The following is a 19,964-nucleotide window of genomic DNA, read 5'->3' as shown; positions in this document are numbered from 1 at the left end:
AGATCCAGGGTCATCGGGTGGTCCCGCGTGAGGCTCACGGTCTTCAGCCCCATTTGACAGAGGAGGGAACTTGAGGCCCAGAGAGTAATAATAATAATAATAATGTTGGTATTTGTTAAGCGCTTACTATGTGCCGAGCACTGTTCTAAGCGCTGGGGTAGACACAGGGGAATCGGGTCGTCCCACGTGGGGCTCCCGGTCTTCATCCCCATTTTACGGATGAGGGAACCGAGGCCCAGAGAAGTGAAGCGACTCGCCCACAGCCCCACAGCTGCCAAGGGGCAGAGCTGGGATTCGAACTCATGAGCCCCGACTCCAAAGCCCGGGCTCTTTCCACTGCGCCACGCTGCTTCTCAGAAGTGACTGGCCCACGGTCACCCAGCTGCCAAGGGGCAGAGGCGGGATTCGAACCCACGACCTCTGCCTCCCAAGCCCGGGCTCTTGCCACCGAGCTACAACCCCCTGCCTCTTCCCCCCGAGCCCCGCTGCTTCCCAGCGTTTAGTGCAGGGCCGCGCCGGCGGCAGGCGCTCCAACCACGCCATGAACGAAGGAGCGAAGGAAAGAGTGAATGAGGCCGCCGGCCCCGCCCCCTCCCTCGCCCCTCCCCTCGGACTACAAGTCCCGAGATGCCCCGCGGCTCCGCGGCGGGACGGGCCTTCCGGCCTCCCCCCCGGACTACAAGTCCCGAGATGCTCCGCGGAAAGACGGTCCTTCCGGCCTCCCCCCCGGACTACAAGTCCCGAGATGCTCCGCGGAAAGACGGTCCTTCCGGCCTCCCCCCCGGACTACAAGTCCCGAGATGCCCCGCGGCTCCGCGGCAGGACGGGCCTTCCGGCCTCCCCCCCCCGCCGGACTACAAGTCCCGAGATGCTCCGCGGAAAGACGGTCCTTCCGGCCTCCTCCCCCCCCCCCCGGACTCCAAATCCCGAGATGCCCCGCGGCGCGGCGGCAGGACGGGCCTCCCGGACTCCAAGTCCCGAGATGCCCCGCGGGCCGGCGGAGGGGCGGGCCTTCCGGCCGCCTCCTTCCGGCGCGGGCCGGGGCCGCAGCGAGAGGCGCTAAGATGGCGGCGGCGGCCGTGGTGGAGTTCCAGAGAGCCCAGTCCCTGCTCAGCACCGACCGCGAGGCCTCCATCGACATCCTGCACTCCATCGGTGAGGGCCCGGCGGCGGGGCGGCCGGGCGGGGGGGCGGCGGGCCGCGCCGGGCGGGGCGGCGGGCGGCCGGAGGCCCGGAGGCCCGGGGGCGCTGCTGACTCACCGTGAGGGGAGGCCGAGGCCCCGACCCGCCGGCCTCCCTGCTCGCTCCCCGCTCCTCAGCCTCCCGCCCGTCGGCGGGGCGCTCCCGAAGGGGGCCGTTTGCCAAGCGCCGGTCACCGGCCGCTGGCCCCTTCCGCCGGGAGCCCGACGCGGGGCAGGGACCGGCCCTTTCTGTTGCCCCCCCTCCTCCAAGCGCTCGGTACCGCGCCCCGCACCCAGGAGGCGCGTAATAATAATCAGGTTGGTGTTTGTTAAGCGCTCAGTTAAGGTGCCGAGCGCCGTCCTAAGCGCCGGGGGCGAGGCAGGCTCAGCGGGTGGGCCCCCGTGAGCCTCCCAGGCTTCGTCCCCATTTGACAGAGGAGGGGACTGAGGCCCAGAGAGTAATAAAGTTGGTATTTGTTAAGCGCTCACTATGTGCAGGGCACCGGGCTAAGCGCTGGGGGAGACGCAGGGTCAGCGGGTTGACCCACATAGGGCTCACAGTTAATCCCCATTTGACAGATAATAATAATAAAGTTGGTACTTGTTAAGCGCTTACTATGTGCCAAGCATTGTTCTAAGCGCTGGGGAGATCCAGGGTCATCCGGTTGTCCCACGTGAGGCTCCCAGTCTTCATCCCCATTTGACAGATGAGGGAACTGAGGCCCAGAGAAGAATAAAGTCGGTGCTGGTTAAGCGCTCACTATGTGCGGTGCACCGTTCTGAGCGCTGGGGGAGATACAGGATCATCCGGTCGTCCCACGTGAGGCTCACGGTTAATCCCCATTTTACAGATGAGGGAACTGAGGCACAGAAGTGAAGTGACTCGCCCACGGTCACCCAGCTGACAAGTGGCCGAGCAGGGATTCGAACCCGTGACCTCTGACTCCCAAGCCCGGGCTCTTTCCGCTGAGCCCCGCCGCTTCTCTGCCACGTTGCTTAATAAGTACTATTGAATGAATGAAGGGGTCCCAGGCTCAATCCCCATTTTACAGAAGAGGGAACTAAGCGCCGGGATGTGGAAGAAAGTTGGGATTTCCTAAGCGCTCACTATGTGCCAAGCGCTGTTCATCAGCTGGGTCCCATGAGGGGGTCACGGGTCAATCCCCATTTTACAGCCCAGGGCACCGAGTGCTGAGATGCGAAATAAGGTTGGGATTTGCTAAGCGCTCACTGTGCGCCGAGCCACTGGTAATAATGTGGGTATTTGTTAAGCGCTTACTAGGTGCCGAGCCCTGTTGTAAGCGCTGGGGGAGATACAGGGTCATCAGGTCGTCCCACGGGAGGCTCCGGGTCTTCATCCCCATTTGGCAGATAATAATAATAATGTTGGTATTTGTTAAGCGCTTACTAGGTGCCGAGCACTGTTCTAAGCGCGGAAGCACAGAGAAGTAATAATATCGTTGGTATGTGTTAAGCGCTTACTGGGTGCCGAGCCCTGTTCTAAGCGTTGGGGGAGATACAGGGTCATCAGGTCGTCCCACGTGAGGCTCCCGGTCTTCATCCCCATTTGACAGATGAGGGAACTGAGGCACAGAGAAGTTAAGTAGTAATAATGTTGGTATGTGTTAAGCGCTTACTAAGTGCCGAGCCCTGTTCTAAGCGCTGGGGGAGACACAAGGCAATCAGGTCATCCCACGGAGGGCTCACAGTCTTCATCCCCATTTTATAGATGAGGTCACTGAGGTCCATTCCTAGCGCTTAGTAGAGTGCTCTGCACATAGGAAGCGCTCAGTAAATACTATTGAATGAGTGAGGCACCGAGAAGTGAAGTGACTCGCCCGCAGTCACCCAGCTGACACGTGGCGGAGCCGGGATTGGAACCCACGACCTCTGACTCCCAAGCCCGGCCTCTTTCCGCCGAGCCACTCGCTTCACTGTTCGTCAGCTGGTGTCCCACGAGGGGGTCCCAGGCCCACTCCCCATTTTACAGATGGGGGAAACTAAGCGCTGGGATGTGTAATAATGTTGGGATTTGCTGAGCGCTCACTGTGCGCCAAGCACTGTTCATCAGCTGGTATCCCCAGAGGGGATCACAACTCTATCCCCGTTGTACCGATGAGGGAACCAAGCGTTCAGACTGTGAGGCCGGCGTTGGGCGGGGATGGTCTTTACCTGTTGCCAGATTGTACTTTCCGAGCGCTTAGTACAGTGCTGTGCACATAGGAAGCGCTCAATAAATACTACTGAATGAATAAGCGCTGTGGGAGATGATGATGTTGGTATGTGTTAAGCGCTCACTGTGCGCCAAGCACTGCTCGTCAGCTCGTCCCACGGGGGGCTCGCGGGCTGAAGCCCCATTTTACAGATGAGGGAACTAAGCGCCGGGGTAGGTAAGAAGGTTGTTATTTGCTAAGCGCCCACTGGGTGCCGAGCACTGTTCACCGGCTGTCGTCCCACGGGGGGGGGGGGGGGTCACGGGCCCCGTCCCCGTTTTGCAGATGAGGGAACTAAGCGCCGGGGGAGACGACGTTGGGGATCGCTAAGCGCTCACTGTGCGCCAAGCACTGTCGATCGGCGGGGGGGGGGGGTCACGGGCCGAATCCCCATTCTGCAGATGAGGGAACTGAGGCACGGTGAAGGGAAATGACTCGGCCAAGGACACACAGCAGGCAGCAGGTGGCGGGGGTGGGATGGGAACCCACGTCCTCTGACTCCCAAGCCCTGGCTCTTGCCACTGATTAATAGTAAGGATGATGATGGTATTTGTTGAGCGCCTACTGGGTGCCGAACACTGTTCTAAGCGCTGGGGGAGATACACGGTCGTCAGGTGGTCCCACGGGGAGCTCACAGTCTTCAACCCCGTTTGACGGCTGAGGTCACCGAGGCCCAGAGAGGTTAGGCGACTCGCCCGAGGTCACACAGCTGACGGGCGGCGGAGCCGGGATTAGAACCCACGCCCTCTGACCCCCAAGCCTTGGCTTTTGCCACTAATTAAGTAACGGTGGTTTTTTGAAGCGCTGACTAGGTGCCGAGCACCGTTCTAAGCGCTGGGGTAGATCCAAGGTAACGAGGTGGTCCCACACGAGACCCCCGGTCTTCAACCCCGTTTTACGGATGAGGGGACCGAGGCCCAGAGAGGGTGAGCGACTCGCCCGAGGTCACAGAGCTGACGGGCGGCGGAGCCGGGATTAGAACCCACGCCCTCTGACTCCCAAGCCCGGGCTCTTGCCGCTAGTAAGATAAATAGCCATATCGGTGCCGGTGTTTAAACGTTCAACGTCCGGTCGTCGGGCCGGGCTGACCGCAGTCCGCTGGGGCTGGGGCGGGCCCTTCAAGCCGCCGTCCCGGGCGCGTCCGCGGAGGGGGCCGCCGCCCCGGGTGGAAGGGGACGGCAGGTCCGGCGCGGGGCGGCCGCGGGGGTCTCCGGCCGGGACCCCTGGAAAGTTTCGGTGGAACTGGGGCGACGCCGTCCGTCTCGGTCTCCCGCAGCGAGGGAGGATCCGCCCCGGCCGGACCCCGATCCCCCGAAGGCCGGGGAGGGCTGAGGATCCGCCGTTCGTCTGCGGCCCCTGGCAGGCTCACTCTTACGCGGTGGTGGGTTTTTGGTCACGGGTGGATGGTTCGGGGGTGTCTGTGTGTGTCTGCGTCAGTCTGGGTGGAGGGGGGAGGAGCAGTACGGCCTAGTGGGTAGAGCGCGGCCCTGGGAGTCGGGAGGCCGGGGCGGGGGGGGGGGGGCTCGTCCCGCTCCGCCCCTCGTCTGCCGCGTGGCCCTGGTCGAGTCGCCTCCCTGTCCCTCAGTTCTGGAAAACGGGGACCGACGACTCCGAGTCCCTCGTGGGAGCGGGACCGCGTCCGACCCGGCCTGCCGGGATCCACCCCGGTGCTCGGTACAGGGCCTGGCGCAGGGTAGGCACTTGAAGACCGGAATTATTGCTGCTTGTATTACGGGTGGGTGGGTGTGAGTGAGAGAGAGAGAGAGAAGCAGGGTCGTCTGTCTCTTCCCGAACCCCTTCCCGACCGGAGGTCTCTTGAGCGGGGCGGCCGGCCGGGACGCTCCCTCCCCGGGACCCCGTCCGTCCGCCGGTCACTCTTTTGGGTTTCGTCTCTTCCCGGGCGCTTCCCCGGGCGCTCGGTCGTCGCACGTTCGCCACGGACCCCGACCCCGGAGGGCCGGCCGGGCTCGCGGAGCGGTCGGCACCGGACACGGATCGCACCCCCGCAGGCGGGCCGTGCCCGGGGGGGGGGGGGGGACACCCTCGTCCCTGTTGTCTTGCCGCGGCCGACGCCCCGACGGGTGGGGCCCGGGCGGGGGCCGGGCTCCCGGTCCGGCCGCCTCGGGCCCCCGGGGGCGGCCGGGTACATCGGACGGGGACCAGAGGCGCGTGCGGGGAGGGGGGCGGCGGATCGGAGCTTCGGACCGGATTTTTCCGCCCGTCGCCCGGACGGGGCGGGGAGATGGCGATCCGGAGGGCTCCGCCGCGGAGCGGGCCGGGGGTGGCGTCCGTCCTCGGGGCCCCTTCCGACCGCCCCGCGCTCAGAGGACTCGTCCTCCGTCTCTCCCAGTGAAGCGCGACATCCAGGAGAATGACGAGGAGGCGGTGCAGGTCAAAGAGCAGAGCATCCTGGAGCTGGGCTCCTTGCTGGCCAAGACCGGACAGGCGGCAGGTAGGTGGGCCCCGAGACGCGCGTGGCCGCGGAGAGTCGGGAGGCCGTCGGGCGGGCCCGGAAGAACGCGCGTACGCGCGCGGCCCCCCGCTGCCGCGTCTCGGGCCCCCGGTCTTGGGGTCCCCGGTCGTCGGGGCGGGAGGTCGAGTGGGGGGCGGTCTTCCCGTCCCTCCCCCGAGGCCTCCGTCCAGCCCCCCGGGCACTGCCGGGCCACAGCGGCGACTCTCCCTGGGAGAAGGGGAAGTGGGAATACGGGGACGCCCGCGGCCGCTTCTTCCTGGGGGCTCTTCGTTCTCCGTGTTGGGGGTCCCGGGAGGTGGTGACCGTTCCGGTGGCTCTTCTCTCGAGCCCCCAGCAGTAGCGATGATAAGAACGGTGGCAGTTAAAGGGCGTGGCTAGAACCCGGGCCTGGGAGTCGAAAGGACCCGGGTTCTAATCCCGGCTCCGCCGCCTGTCTGCTGCGTGACCTCGGGCGAGTGGCGTCGCTTCCCTGGGCCTCAGGTACCTCATCCGGAAAATGGAGGTGACGACCGTGAGTCCCACGCGGGACGAGGGACCGGGTCCGACCCGATGAGCGGGTATCTGCCCCAGCGTGTAGAACAGTGCTCTGCACATACGCGCGTAACAAGTATCGTGGGCGACGGCGGCACGGGAGAGACCCGAGAACGGAGACTCACCTTTACTGGGCGGACGGAGGCGGCGGTAAACGGCGTGGCTATTTTTCCCGGGAGAACTCTTGCGGCTCCCCCGCCGTTGGGGGTGGGGGGAGAGGGGTCCGTGGCGCCGTCGTGGGTCGGAGGCGACTCGACGGCATAAGACGAGAGCGGGGTTATCACTGAGCGCCCGGCATAGATTCGGTATACGGAGATCGGAGACGGTCCCCGTCCTAGCCGGGGCTCACGGTCTTAAGTGGGAGGGAGGAGCAGCGTCGGATCGCCACGTTACGGGCGAGGGAGCTCGGGGAAGCGACTTGCCCAGGGTCGCACGGCAGGCCGGTGGCGGAGCCGGGACGAGCGTCCAGGTCCCGTCGCCCGCTGGGTCCGCTGGGCGTTTGGCTCCGGTTGCCGGGGCGGGCCCAGCAACTGGCCAGGTTTGGGGGGGCAGGGCTCGGGCCTGCCCGGGTCCCCCCCCCCCCCCCCCGGGGAGGGGGGCGGTCAGGGGGCAGCAGGTGCAAGAGCTGGCTGAAGAGGCAGGCTTTGATCCCCGCCCCGGCTCCTATTTAGGGGAGGGGCGGAATCGGGGCCGGCCGGCCTCTCTCCCAGTCTCAAGAAAATCGCATCGCGCCGCGGGCTTCTCTAAGGGCCCGAGGGGTCCGCGGCGGCCCCTCCGGGAGGGTCGGCCCGAGGCGGCCCTCTCCTCCTGTCGCGAAAATAAACTTCCAGATAAGGGGAATGGCAGACTATAAGGACGTAGACAAAAGTGCTGCGGAACCTGGGGCGGAGCGCCTGTCGATGATGATGATGATGATAACGCTGGTCTTTGTTAAGCGCTTACTATGTGCAGAGCGCTGTTCCAAGAGCTGGGGTAGACACAGGGGAATCGGGTTGTCCCACGTGGGGCTCACGGTCTTCACCCCCATTTGACAGATGAGGTCACCGAGGCACAGAGAAGTGACTTGCCCAAAGTCACACAGCAGGCAAGGGGCAGAGCCGGGATTCGAACCCGTGATCCCCGACTCCAAAGCCCGGGCTCTTGCCGCTGAGCCACGCTGCTTCTCTAGAGTTTAAGAGTTTAAGGGGTGCACAGGCAAGGACCGGGCGGGTGGAGGAAATGAGGGAAGGCTCCTCGGAGGTGGTTTGACTTTAGCGGGCCTTTGAAGTGGAGAGCGTGGTGTTCTGTCGGAAATAATAATAATTGCGGCATTTGTTAAGCGCTTGCTATGTGCCTGGCACTCTACTAAGCGCTTGGGGTGGATAGAAGCGGCGAGCGTGGCTCAGTGGCAAGAGCCCGGGCTTTGGAGTCAGAGGTCATGGGTTCGAACCCCGGCTCTGCCCCTTGTCAGCTGGGTGACCGTGGGCGAGTCACTTCGCTTCTCTGCGCCTCAGTGACCTCCTCTGTAAAATGGGGATGAAGATCGTGAGCCTCACGTGGAACATCCTGATGACCCTGTACCCACCCCAGTGCTCAGAACGGTGCCCTGCACGTGGTGAGCGCTTAAATGCCAACATTATTGTAGAAGAAAGCCGGGTTGGACGCGGGCCCTGTCCCACGTGGGACTCACGGTCTCAATCCCCATTCTTCAGAGGAGGTAACCGAGGCTCAGAGAGGTAAAGGCCGCGCAGTAGACGAGTGGCGGAGCCGGGATTAGAACCCATGACCTTCTGACTCCCGGGCCCCGGCTCTACCCGCCGAACCAAGCTGCTAACACCATATGGGGGGGGGGGGGGCGGGGAGGGAGCTCCAGGCGGAGGGTGGCCGTGGGCAAGGGGTAGGCGGCCAGACAGTTGGGATTGAGGTTGGTAGAGGAGCAGAGAGCACGGGTCGGTGTGTTTCGCAGGAGGTGATCGGTGACGTAAGGCAGGGAGGAGAGAGCCGATCTGAGTCCCCAAAAGCCGACGGCGACGAGTCTCCGCTTGCTGCGGAAGGGGTCGGGGGTATCCACCGGAGGTTCTCGAGGAAGGGAGAGACGTGGACTGAATTTTGTTGTGGTGGTGGTGAAGAACAATGAAGCGGGCGGCAAAGTATGGACTGGGGCGGAGAGAGACGGGAGGCAGGGAGGTCAGCGAGGAGGCTGCCGCAGAAGTCGAGGCCGGACAGGGTAAACGTCTGGCTCAGCGGAGCGGTTTGGATCCCTAGAGACGTTAGGAAGGTAGAACCGACAGCTTTCGATGACGGATTAAGCCCGTGCGCCGAACGGGAGAGGTTGAGTCGAGGATAACGCCGAGGTCACGGGCCCGGCGGGCAGAGAGGGCGGCGGCGGCGTCTACGGCGATGGGAAGGAAAGGGTCTGGATAGAAAGGCGAGGAGTTGCGTTTTGGGACGCGTTAAGGTGGAGGCGGCGGCGGGACGTCCAAGTAGGGGCGTCCCGAAGGCAGGGCGAAATGCAAGGCTGCGGAGAAGGAGGGGGATCGGGGCTTGGGGGTGGAGATTTGGAATCATCCAGGTCGAGGCGGGAGTTGAAGCCGGGGGAGCGAAGGAAGTGAGTGTAGATGGAGAAGGGAAGGGGACCACAGAACTGAATCTCGAGGGGACCCCCCCGCCCCCCCCCCCGCCCCACACGGGGGGTGGGAGGCAGAGGAGGAGCCCGCGGAAGAGGCTGAGGGTGAGCGACCGGAGAGAGGAGGGAGAATCGAATGTGGCTCTGAGTGGCGGAGTCGGGGCTGGGGGCTCAGGGCGGGCTGTCGTTTCCGGCCGCTCGTCCGCGTAGCCGCTCGGTTTGGGAATTCCTAAAGGGCAAGCCCCGACCGCGTCCACGCTCGGCAGACGTTTCAGGGTGAGGGTGACGGTTCCCCGGGAGGGGGAGGGGGGACGGCCTGCGGAAGGGGGGGCGGGGGCCCGAGTCGGATCAGCGACGGGCGGCCGGGGAAGAACACGGGGCTGGGAGACAGGCGGCCCGCTTACTTGCTCTGCTGTAATACCGGTGTATTCACGGTGATAGTTGGGGGTCAAGCCCGGCGCCACGTTCTGGGGCGGGTTCAGGGGAGGCGGGTCGGACCCAGTCCCTCCGCCCCGCGCGGGGCTCAGGATCTAAAAGGGAGGGAGAACCGGCCCCGAGTCGCCACTCCGCAGATGAGACCGAGGCACGGAGCGGTCGGGGGACCTGCCCGAGGTCACGCGGGAGGCCGGCGGCGGGGCCGAGATCGGGACCCGGGTCCTCTGACCCCCCCGGCCCGCGCTCTTTCCGCCAGCCCCCGCTGCGGTCTCCTTGGGCGGGTCGTCTGCGTCCAGGGGTCCGTCGTCCAGTTTCCCGGCCATTTGGGGGGCCCCGCCTCCCCCTCCGCCCGTGCCAATAGCGGGCAGATAGCGAGCGGGACAAGGAAGCGGGCCCGCGGCGCCAGCCGGTCCGTCTGGCTGCTTCGGAGTAGCGGAAAGTTCGGCTGTGGAGGGGGGCGCAGGTGAGGTGACTTTGGCTCTCCCTCCGGCGGGCGGTGTCCCGGGGTGACCCCGCGGCCGTGGCCAAGCCCGGGCCCTCGCCCCCCGAGGGGAGCCCAGCTGCTCCGAGCGCCTTCCGGACTTTTCGGACGGCCCCCTGTGGGGGTCTGCTCTGGCGGGGAGCATCTCTAGACTCTCTGCGCTGGGGGCGGGATGTGAGCGCTCACCCTTCCCGCCGGTGGGCGGGCGCTAAGGGAAGAGGGGTGGGCCCCCCTTAGGTCCCCCTGCCTTCGGAGGCCCGGCTCCAGTCCTCCCTCCGACCGCCCCCGCCCGCGCCCCCGGGGACGGGCGGCCTCGGGCGGCCCCGCCGTGCCGGTCGGCGGGGCTGACCGCCCGCTGCGTCTCCGTGGCCTTGCCTTGCAGAGCTCGGAGGCCTCCTGAAATACGTGCGGCCCTTCCTGAACTCCATCAGCAAGGCCAAGGCCGCCCGCCTCGTCCGGTCCCTGCTGGACCTGTTCCTGGACATGGAGGCCGCTACTGGACAGGAGGTGAGCTGGGGACAGACGAGTAGAGCGGGCCCGCCGACCCCGACCCCCGCTCGGGGCTCCCCGGGTCCCGTCACTGTAGGGTTTGACCTTCGGCTGACCCGTCTGGCCGGGGGACGGCCCCCCGCCGCCTCTGAGCTTCCCGTTCCCCCACCTGAGGACGAACGGACTGCCATCGCGTCGGGCTTTTTTCACGGCGGTCTCCCCCTTTGGCGCCGGAGCTCCTCGGGCACCGGGTCCCGGGCTTCTCTTGGACTCACCCGGGCGAGCGCTCCCTCAGTGCGCCGGTCGCTCATCCCGCGCCTTTACGGCCGGAAGCGGAACCGTCTCGGCGACCGGCCGAGCTCTCCTCCCCGGTCCTTCAGGGAGGGGTCGCCCGGGCACTCCGCTGACCCTTCTCGGGGCGGAGGCGAGGGGACTCCGACAACCCCGGCGCTCGGCTGCGTTCGGGGAAGGTGGCCGGGGCCCGTGTCTGGAGATCCCCCTCCCCTCAGCCCCGTGGGCACGCCCCGCGGCGTTTGCCCGGGCGGTCGCCCGCGGCGCCGAGGGGCGACGACCCTTCCGTGTTGCCTCGCCGGGTGCCCCGCGTGCGTCTCGGACACCCCGGGCCCCGTCCCGGGGGGGGGGGTCTCCGTTTGCCCGGCCGATCACGGGGGTCGGGAGTAGAGATGGGGTAAAACTGAGCGCCGGACGTGCGCCAGAGGGGGCCTGGCGTGTGCGTTGGCAGCGGGGGAGCGCGGGGGAGAGGGGGTGGGGGCCGAGGAGAACCCTGTGAGGACAGTGGGGAGACGGCGCCGCTCGTTGGAACCGGGGGGGGCCAAGCAGAAGAGTCTCCCCAACCTGCCAGGGAGCTCCACAGCTTCCGGGCTGGAAGGTCGGGGTCGGGGAGAGGGGTCGGGAGGCCAGGCGGGTTTTCTGAGAGGCTGCGTGGTCAGCGGGCCCGGGGCCGGGCCTCTGTCCACGGCATCCGGCCGAGAGGATTTACCGAGTGCTTCGAGAGTACCTTTCGGCCACAGAGACGATCCCCGCCCGCAGCGGGCTCGCAGTTTAGAAGGGGGGAGACGGGCATCGAAACAAGTGAACAGGCATCGATGGAAATAGAATCGTAGATACGTACGTGTCGTTAATATGAATACGTGGGATTATACGTACGTACGTAGATAACACGAGTGCCGTAGGGATGGGGGGTAGAGCAGAGGGAGCAAGTGGGAGCGATGGGGGCGAGCAAGAAGGAAAGGGGGGGCTTAGTTTGGGAAGGTCACTCGGAGGAGGTGAGCCTTCAGTAGGGCTCTGAAGGGGGGAAGTGGGATCGTTTGGCGGATTTGAGGAGGGAGGGCCTTCGGGGCCGGAGGGAGGACCTGGGCCAGGCGAGAAGGAGGCCCAGTGAGGAGGTGAGCGGCAGCAGGGGAGCGGAGCGTGGGGGCCGGGATGGAGAAGGAGCGAAGGGAGGTGAGGTAGGGGGCGAGGGGATGGACAGCTTTGCAGCCATTAGTGAGGAGTTGTTGCTTGATGCGAAGGTTGATGGGCCACCCCTGGAGATTTTTGAGGGGGGGCGGGGGTGACGTGCCCAGAACGTTTCTGTTAGAAAGATGATCCTGGCAGCCGAGCGGAGTATAGACCGAAGTGAGGAGAGACAGGAGGCCCACCCCGCGGAGGTGAGGGTGTCCGGTGACCAGCCCCCCGTTGGACCGGATTGAGAAACGGGGGCGGCCCGGAGCCCTTCCGTTCCCCTCAAGCGTTCGGGGCCGTTTTCCGTCCGCCCCCGGTCACCCGGCCTCTCTCAGATGACCCCTGGGGACGGTCCCGGGACGGGCGGGGAACAGAGGTGGAGCGATGGGTACCCGGGTCACGGCCTCTCCGGAGAAGCCGGCCCGGTCCCGGGCCCCGCTGGAACTAACCCGGCGAGGGCGCGTGGCACGGTGTCCCTGGAGGCAGCCGACCCGTCCGGGGAGGGTGTCGCGATGTCTCGGAGACGGCTAGGCGTGGCCCCGGGCCCCGGCCGGCTCGACCGAGGAGAGGAGGTCCTGGTGGGGCTGAGTGAGGCCTCGCGCCCTCGTGTGTTGTCTCTCTCTCTCTCCCTCTCCCTCTCCCTCCCTCCCTCCCTCTCACGCCGCAGGTGGATCTGTGCCTCGAGTGCATCGAGTGGGCCAAGTCCGAGAAGAGGACTTTCCTGCGTCAGGCCCTCGAGGTACGTGCCGGGGGGCGGAGGCGCGGCTCCTCCCCTGCCCCCGCCAAGCCCCCGCCCCGACGGATTCCCCCCGGCACCCCTCAGGGTGGGTCCTGGCGGAGGCGGGCCGTAGACCGTCGTTCGGGGGCCGGTCCGGTGACCGGCGTCGGGTTCTCTCCTCCTCTCCTCATCGCCTTTTCCTCCTCCGTCTCTCCCAGGCCCGGCTGGTGTCTCTCTACTTTGACACCAAGAGGTACCAGGAGGCTTTGCAGTTGGGTGAGTGGGCCGGCCCGCTAGCCCCAGGTCCGGGGTCAGTCCCTCCCCGCCATCCCCGGCCGCCCTCCGGCCCCCCGGGTCCGGGGGGGCCCGGCCGGAGGGCGGCTGGACTCCGAGCCCCGGGGCGGGCGGGCTCGCCGGGAGGGGCCCCTCCGCCCCAAATTCCCCGGGGGGCGGCTCCCCTCCAGCGGAGCCGGGGCCTCCTCCCGGCCCCTGGAGCTCGGATCCCGGATCCCCTCCCCCCCCCCCCCCCGCCCCCGGCCCGGGACGGGGGCTCGGCCCGGGCCGTGTGTCTTGGGGCTGCCGGGCCCGGCCCCTCGGCCTGCCGCCGGCCTGTTGGACCGGCGGGGAGGAAGAAGGCGGATCCCGGACCCCCGGTTCGGCTCCCGGGACCGGAGGGTGCCGCCGAGACGGGGGGCGGCGTCCTGAGCGGGGCCGGCGGGGCCTGCCGTCCCCAGGCTCGCAGTTGCTGCGGGAGTTGAAGAAGATGGACGACAAGGCCCTCCTGGTGGAGGTGCAGCTCTTGGAGAGCAAGACCTACCACGCCCTGAGCAACCTCCCCAAAGCCCGCGCCGCCCTGACCTCTGCCCGGACGACCGCCAACGCCATCTACTGCCCCCCCAAGCTCCAGGCCACCCTGGACATGCAGTCAGGTACCCCCGGGGCCCGGAGCCGGGAGCCCGGACGTCCGTCGGCCGCGGCCCCGCCGCTGGGCCGCTCCCCGACGGCGCCCTCTCCCTCCGTGCCAGGTATCATCCACGCCGCGGAGGAGAAGGACTGGAAAACGGCGTACTCGTACTTCTACGAGGCGTTCGAGGGCTACGACTCTATCGACAGTCCCAAGGCCATCACGGCCCTGAAGTACATGCTGCTCTGCAAAATTATGCTCAACACGTACGTCGAGGCCAGCGTAGCCGCCGGTCGGTCGGTCGGCGGGCGTTTACCGAGCGCTCCCTCCCCCGGACCGGGCGCTCGGGAGAGCCCGGTGGAGCCGGGGGACGTGGTCCCCGCCCTTGAGGACCGGCGGGCGGCCCGCGGTTCGACGCCGGGCCCCCGCCGCCGCCCCGAACCCCGGGCGCGGGAGCGACCCCGCCCGTCCGGCCTAGATCCCGACCCCGGGGAGCGCGGGGCCGGGGCCGGGGCCGGGCCCGGCCGCCGACGGGTCTCTCGTGTGCAGGCCGGAAGACGTGCAGGCCTTGGTGAGCGGGAAGCTGGCTCTGCGCTATGCAGGGAGGCAGGTAGGGAGCCGTTCCCGTTCGTGCTACGTCATCCTCTCCCCCCCCCCACGACGTGGGGCCGGGCCCCCGGGCCCGGGCACACCCTCCGTGCCCACCCCGCCCTCTCGCTCGCTCGCGCCGCCCGGGCCCCTTTGGCTTCTTCTCTCCGGCCGCGGTCGCCGCGTTGCGGAGCCGGGTCTGGAGGCGGGCGCCAGCTTGTCCCGTGCCCACCCGGGGGGCCGGCGGCCAGACTCCGGACATCGGTCGGGGCCGAGTCGCCTGGGCCGTGGAATCGGGGGTTGGGGTCGGTGTCTTGGATGCTCCCCTCCTCCCCCCGTGGAGCCGGCAGCGGTCAGATAGGGTACGTGGGCCCGCTGACTGCCCCGGGCCGCCCTTCGCAGTCGGTCGAGGACAGGCGGCGGGCGGCCCGCTCGGCCCTCGCACCCGCTCCGCTCCGCTCCGGACCTGCCCGCTTGGGGGCCGTGGGGGAGGTCAGAACGGTCAGCCCAAGTCCCCGACGCGGATTCGTTCAGTAGCATTTCTTGAACGCTTACTGCGTGCAGAGCACCGCGCTAAGCGCTTGGAATGGGCAACCCGGCAACAGGTAGATGCATCGGATGCCGTAGAACCGCGGGGAGCCCCAGCCCCGGGCCCTCTGGGCCCGCTCCCCTCAGGAACCGTAGCCCGGCCCCGGGATCGGGGGCCCGGCCGGCGGGGGTGCCGCCCACCCGACCGACGCAGCCCCTCCTGAACCCTGAACGTGCGAAGGAGGTTTTCCAGAGAATTCCTTGGAGGAGGGTCGGACGGCAGGCCCCATCTTCCCCGTTTCTCATCCCCCGCGCGGATCGGTGGAGACGGCCAGCCCTCCGCAGGGAAATCGGGGGCTCGGTACCCGGGCTTCCTCCCCCTTAAGCTGTGAGCCCCCTCCGGGGCGGGGACCGAGCTTCACGCGGTCGTTACAGCGGACCCACCTCGGTGCCTCAAGGGAGTGCTCGGCGGAGAGAGAGAGCCGGACGGCCACCGTCGTGACGATTCCGATGACGGTTACGACCGTGACCCTGCCGACCTGCCCGTCCCCGCCCCGCCCCGGCCGGGGCCGAAGGCCCGGTCCCCGGCCGCTGGGCTCCTGCGAGGTTCTGGTGCCGGGGGGGGGGGGGGGGGCGGTCACCGGAGCCTCCCCCACTCAGCCGGGCGGGTCTTCCTTGTCCCGCAGACGGAAGCCCTGAAATGCGTGGCCCAAGCTAGCAAGAACCGGTCGCTGGCCGACTTCGAGAAGGTGAGCGGGCCGGGGGTGGCGGGAGAGGGTGGGGGGCTGCCCGGATGGCAACGGCCGCGGAGCTCCGTCCGGAGCGCCGGGGGAGGGGAGAGCGGGTCCGAGGCCCCGGCCCCGCCTCGGAGGAGCTTACGATCCACCCCGGGGGGGGGGTGGGAGGGGGGAGCGGCTAGGGAGTGGATGGTCCCGAGGAGGAGAAAGGAGACGGGGGAGCCGGACCGGCCGGCGGGGTGGGGCGTCGACGTAGCGGAAGTTGCCCCCGGAGGGGTAGAGGGCCGCTCCGGGGGCTGGGAGCTCGTCGACGTCGGGGAGGGGCCTGGCAGAGGAGGGTGTGACCCGGGGAAGGCCCGCGGAGGCAGGGAGAGCCGCGGGCCGGCCGGCGTTACGGGCCGGGGAGGGCGCGAGCCAGTGGGGGCGTCGGGGGGGTGGTCAGTGTGACCCGTGGCGGGGCCCGGCCCCGCCTTCTCCACCGGCGCCGCCGGGAATGGCCCTCCCTGCCCCTCTCCTCCCAGGAGCCCAGCCCCGGGGGGCCTCCCCTACTCCCCCGGGTGGGCCGGCCAGCCCCGGCTCGGGGCGCCGATGCCGCCTCCTTCGTTCCTTCGCTCGAATTTATTGAGAGCTCGCCGTACAGAGCGCTTGGAAGAGTACTGTGCGGCCCTAAATGGTCACGTCCCCCCGCCCACGGCGAGCTTCCGGTCTAGACGGGGAGGGCCGGACGTCGGGACGAATCAATAATTACAGATCCGGACAGAAGCGCGGTGGGGCCGGGCCGGGGGAAGAGCCGAGGGAGGGACTCGGGCCAGGGGCCGGGGGGCGATGGGGCCCCCCGCTCCTCTCCTCCGACCTCCCGGCCCCCGCAGGCGCTGACGGATTACCGGGCGGAGCTCCGGGACGACCCCATCATCAACACACACCTGGCCAAGCTGTATGACAACTTGCTGGAACAGAACCTGATCCGGGTCATCGAACCTTTCTCCAGAGTACAGGTCAGGCGAGGGGAGCCGCTCCGTCGGGGGCCGGGAGGACGGCGGGCCCGCTCCCCTCTCCTAGTTCTGGGGGTCTTCCCGGGCGCTCGGAGGGATGCCCGGGCCTCGGGGGGCCGGGAAGGCGGATCCCGCCTGGGCCGAGCCCGAGGCTTAGACGCCCGGGGAGCGGCCTTCCCCCGTCTTGGGGTTCCTCGCCGCGGCGGCGAGGTGGGCCCGGCCTCCCGGCTCCGGGCGGGGTTCGGAGCCGGAGCCGAGCGCAGGCGGCGGGGACGCCCGGCTCTCGGGCCGGCTCCCCGGGGAGGCGCGGGTCCGGTTCTCCGCCCGAGCCTCGGCGGGGGTCTCCCTCTCCTTGCAGATCGGACACATATCCGGCCTCATCAAACTCTCGAAGGTGAGCTGTCGCCCTCGGGGCCGGGAGACCCGCTCCTTTCCCCGCCTTCGCCCCGGACCGCCGCCGGGGCCGAGCTCCGGGGGCCGGGGGCCGGCGGGGCCGGACGGGGGAGGGGCGGGGGCCGGGGGCCCGGATGGGGCCGGCGGATCTCCCGCCCGGTCGTGCAGCCGTGCGGTGCCGTGCTTTTAGGCCGACGTGGAAAGGAAACTGTCACAGATGATCCTGGACAAGAAGTTCCACGGTGAGTGAGGGGACCGGGGTGGGCGGGGCCCCGCAGCGAGGGCACCGCGGGCCCGCTGCTCGGGAGCCCCCGTGAGCGTGTCCCAGCCCCCTCCCCTCCCCTCTCCGAAATGGGCTTAAGGGTCGGTGGGGCTCCCGGCCCCGGTTGCCACGGCCCACGGGGGCCGGGCGGAGGCCGAGGGCGGAGGGGACGGGCCCGGGCGGTCCACCTCGCCGGGGCCGGGCTCCGGGTGATCCGGGAAGCGGGAGAGGAGCAGAGGGGCCGGGGGGCCGAGCGTCCTCACCCCCCGGCGGGAGAGCCGTGGTCGTCGCGGTCAGAGTCACCGGGTGGTCCGGAAGGGTCCCCGGCCGGGGGGGGGGGGGGGGGTAGGATTCCTCCAGACCCGTAGACTCCTTACGGGCAGGCGGGGCCGCCGCGTATCGTCGCGTCGCGCTTTCCCAAAAGCGCCCAGTACGGCGCTCTGCGCGCAGTAGGCGCTCGTTAAATGCGGTCGAGTGAACGACGCCCGCCCGACGCCGGGCCTCCGTCTCCCCAGGAATTCTGGACCAAGGGGAAGGAGTCTTGATCATCTTCGATGAGCCGCCTGTAGATAAAACGTACGAAGCCGCCCTGGAGACCATTCAGAACATGAGCAAAGTGGTGGATTCACTCTACAACAAAGCCAAGAAGCTGACATAGGTGAGCGGGAGGGTCGAGGGGCGTCCTCCCCTCCCCTCCCCCTCCTCCCCCTCCCCCTCCTCCCTCTCCCCCCCCCCCCTTCCGCCTGCCCCTCCTCCCCTCGCAGTGACAAGACTTTGTCTTCTTTTGCAGAGTTGGATGTAGTAGCTGTCGTTTGGAGAGTGTGTGTGGAGGAGAGTGAAACCTTTGGGGAAAACTGCTAGGAGATTATTTTTTCTTTTTTTTCCTCCCCCCCCCCCCCCCTTCCGTTCTTCCGTTCTACTTTTCGCTCGGAAAGTTTTTAAACTTCCTCACCCCGGTGCGTCTGTATCCCGGCCGAAAGGCGTCCCAGTTCCCGTGTAACGTTTCCTGGCGGGGTCGACGGCCGGGCCCCAGAGCAGCAGCGCGAAATAAAAGAAACGGGCTCACACTCTACGGCTTGCTCTCTGCCTGCCTGCCGGCCGGCTGGAGAGGAACCAGGGAGCCTGGTTTTGGGAGGGTCTCCGGTCAGGCCCCCCGTCTCCCCGCCCTCCCCACCTCCGGCCCCTCCCCGGCCCCGGGCCGGCTCTGGGCCCGGCTCCCCGCGCTTGGGATCTCCCTCCCCTCTCCTCCGCTCCCGACCGGGATAGTTCCTGACCGTCCAAAGCAGCCGACTTTTTATTCTGTTTGTACCGAAGCAAAGGGAAACACAAAAATCAAAACCACGGCGCGGACACTGCTGTTTTCTTATTTGAAGGAGGCATTTCGGCCTAGTTCTTCCCCTGTGCTGCCCCCAGCTCCTCCCACCTCCCCAACCCGCCCCAGCCCCGTCCTTAAGAAGATGCTTCCAACCCCTGGCGGGGGGGGAGGGCGGGGGGAGGGGAGAGGAGCCTCCCCTCCCCCCCCCCCCCCCCCCGGGGGGTTGGGGGACAGGAGACCCTCCCGCCCGGCCCCCGTCCGACGGGGGGCGGGGGAGCGAGGGGGTCCCGGGTGGCGACAGACGGACGCGGGCCCCCGCCGGGCACGTGAAACCCACGCCGTGGAGAAGCCGGGTCGGCCCTCCGTGTTCTCGCCGCCCCGGCCCGCCCCGGGCCCGGAGACCACCCGGCCTCTGATCTCCCCGCCCTCCTTCCCGCTGCACGCCGACAGCCCGCCGTGGGTCGGGAGGCAGAGACGCAACAGCGGCCGCCTCCCCCCCCCCCCCCCGTGTCTTCCTCTTCCTCCTCTCCCCGGGTACCGCCGCTGTTGTCGCCTGGATTTATTCCTTTCAGGAGGATGAGCGTCGTCGGAGACGGGGGGCGGGGGGGCCCTGGGACCGCCTCCAACTCGAGTCCGCGCCCTCTCCGTCTCTCTCCCTCCCCCCTCTCCGTCGAATCGCCCTCCCTGGGAGTTTCCTCATTTGCCCCTTGAAGTGTGAAATGTGTTGGGGCAGAGCACTGTTATCTGGCATGTTTTGTTTTTCAGTCAAACGGTAGCAAGGTTTCAGTGCCACGTGGGCAGCGGGAGCTTTCTCACCCCGGATGTGCCGACCTCTCGCCCCTCCCCTCCCCTCCGGTCTCCGTCACGTCTCCGGTCTCTCCCGTCTCCACCTCTCTTCTCTCGCCTCCTTTCCCCCCTTTCTTTCTTCCCCCGCCCCAGTTTGCCCTCCCCCACCCCCTCCAGGTTTTCTTAATAAATTTATATTTTGTAAAATGATTCCGTCGTACCAAGTTTCGCATCCTCCCTCCATCTGACTGGCTGAATTTCCCCGCTCCCGGTCCCGTTCCTCTCCTCGGTAGTATTCTCCTCCGGCGCCCGCCCCCGACTCTCACCCTCGCCCCTCTCCCTCCTCCCCGTTTCCCGGTCCGGTCACTGTTTGGGTTTTGGCACCATCAATATCAAATGTACGAACGGTTCTCGCTAACCAACACCCGGTATATCTGATGTTCAGATGAGTTCCAATAAATTTTTTTTTTTTTTTTTTCAAACGGCCCGTGTCGTCGAGTAGCGGGGTCGGGGTCCGGGGCCCGCCGGGGGTCAGCGGGAGGAGGGCTGGAGGCAGGATGGGGGACCGCGGCGACGACGATCGCCGCGGTACGCGCCCGGGCCGGGCGGCGGCGGCCCGGGAGACAGCCGAGGGCGGAGGCGCGGATTCCCGGCGCGGAAGGAGGCGACGGTCAACCGCTTCTGTATCTTGACCAGGAAAGCCCTGTGGATCCACCCCCGGAACGATGGCAGGCGGAGGTGGGACGTTCGGGGGAGAGAGGCGTCCGCGGCGTCGCTAAGACGAGGTGTTGAGCGCTTACCGTACGCCCGGCACCGTTGTAAGCCCTAGGGGGAGATGACAAGGTAACGAGGTTGCCCCGCCTGGGGCT

At 67.7% G+C, this 19,964-nt stretch overlaps 1 protein-coding gene across 1 annotated transcript; it reads left to right on the top strand.

Annotated features, from left to right (window-relative positions):
* Window positions 1-1,029: 1,029 nt before the first annotated feature.
* Window positions 1,030-18,066, top strand: PSMD11 (proteasome 26S subunit, non-ATPase 11). The gene is made up of 14 exons (XM_029075525.2): window positions 1,030-1,155; window positions 5,745-5,846; window positions 10,302-10,426; window positions 12,540-12,611; window positions 12,809-12,866; window positions 13,325-13,519; window positions 13,616-13,760; window positions 14,044-14,104; window positions 15,297-15,359; window positions 16,217-16,342; window positions 16,698-16,733; window positions 16,923-16,974; window positions 17,510-17,652; window positions 17,785-18,066. The coding sequence occupies exons 1-13, from the start codon at window positions 1,065-1,067 to the stop codon at window positions 17,650-17,652; spliced, it is 1,269 nt and encodes a 422-aa protein (XP_028931358.1). The 5' UTR covers window positions 1,030-1,064; the 3' UTR covers window positions 17,785-18,066.
* The last annotated feature ends 1,898 nt before the right edge of the window (window positions 18,067-19,964 follow it).

This window comes from Ornithorhynchus anatinus, chromosome 11, assembly GCF_004115215.2.
Source record: "Ornithorhynchus anatinus isolate Pmale09 chromosome 11, mOrnAna1.pri.v4, whole genome shotgun sequence".
Taxonomy (NCBI): Eukaryota; Metazoa; Chordata; class Mammalia; order Monotremata; family Ornithorhynchidae; genus Ornithorhynchus; species Ornithorhynchus anatinus.
This window is presented reverse-complemented; position numbering and strand designations above follow the sequence as displayed.

Excerpts from the sequence above, each read along its gene's own strand:
- PSMD11 (XM_029075525.2), top strand. The coding sequence starts at position 1,065 with ATGGCGGCGGCGGCCGTGGTGGAGTTCCAGAGAGCCCAGTCCCTGCTC. Across the intron at positions 1,156-5,744 it reads CGACATCCTGCACTCCATCG|TGAAGCGCGACATCCAGGAG; the intron begins GTGAGGGCCCGG and ends CGTCTCTCCCAG. Across the intron at positions 10,427-12,539 it reads AGGCCGCTACTGGACAGGAG|GTGGATCTGTGCCTCGAGTG; the intron begins GTGAGCTGGGGA and ends CTCACGCCGCAG.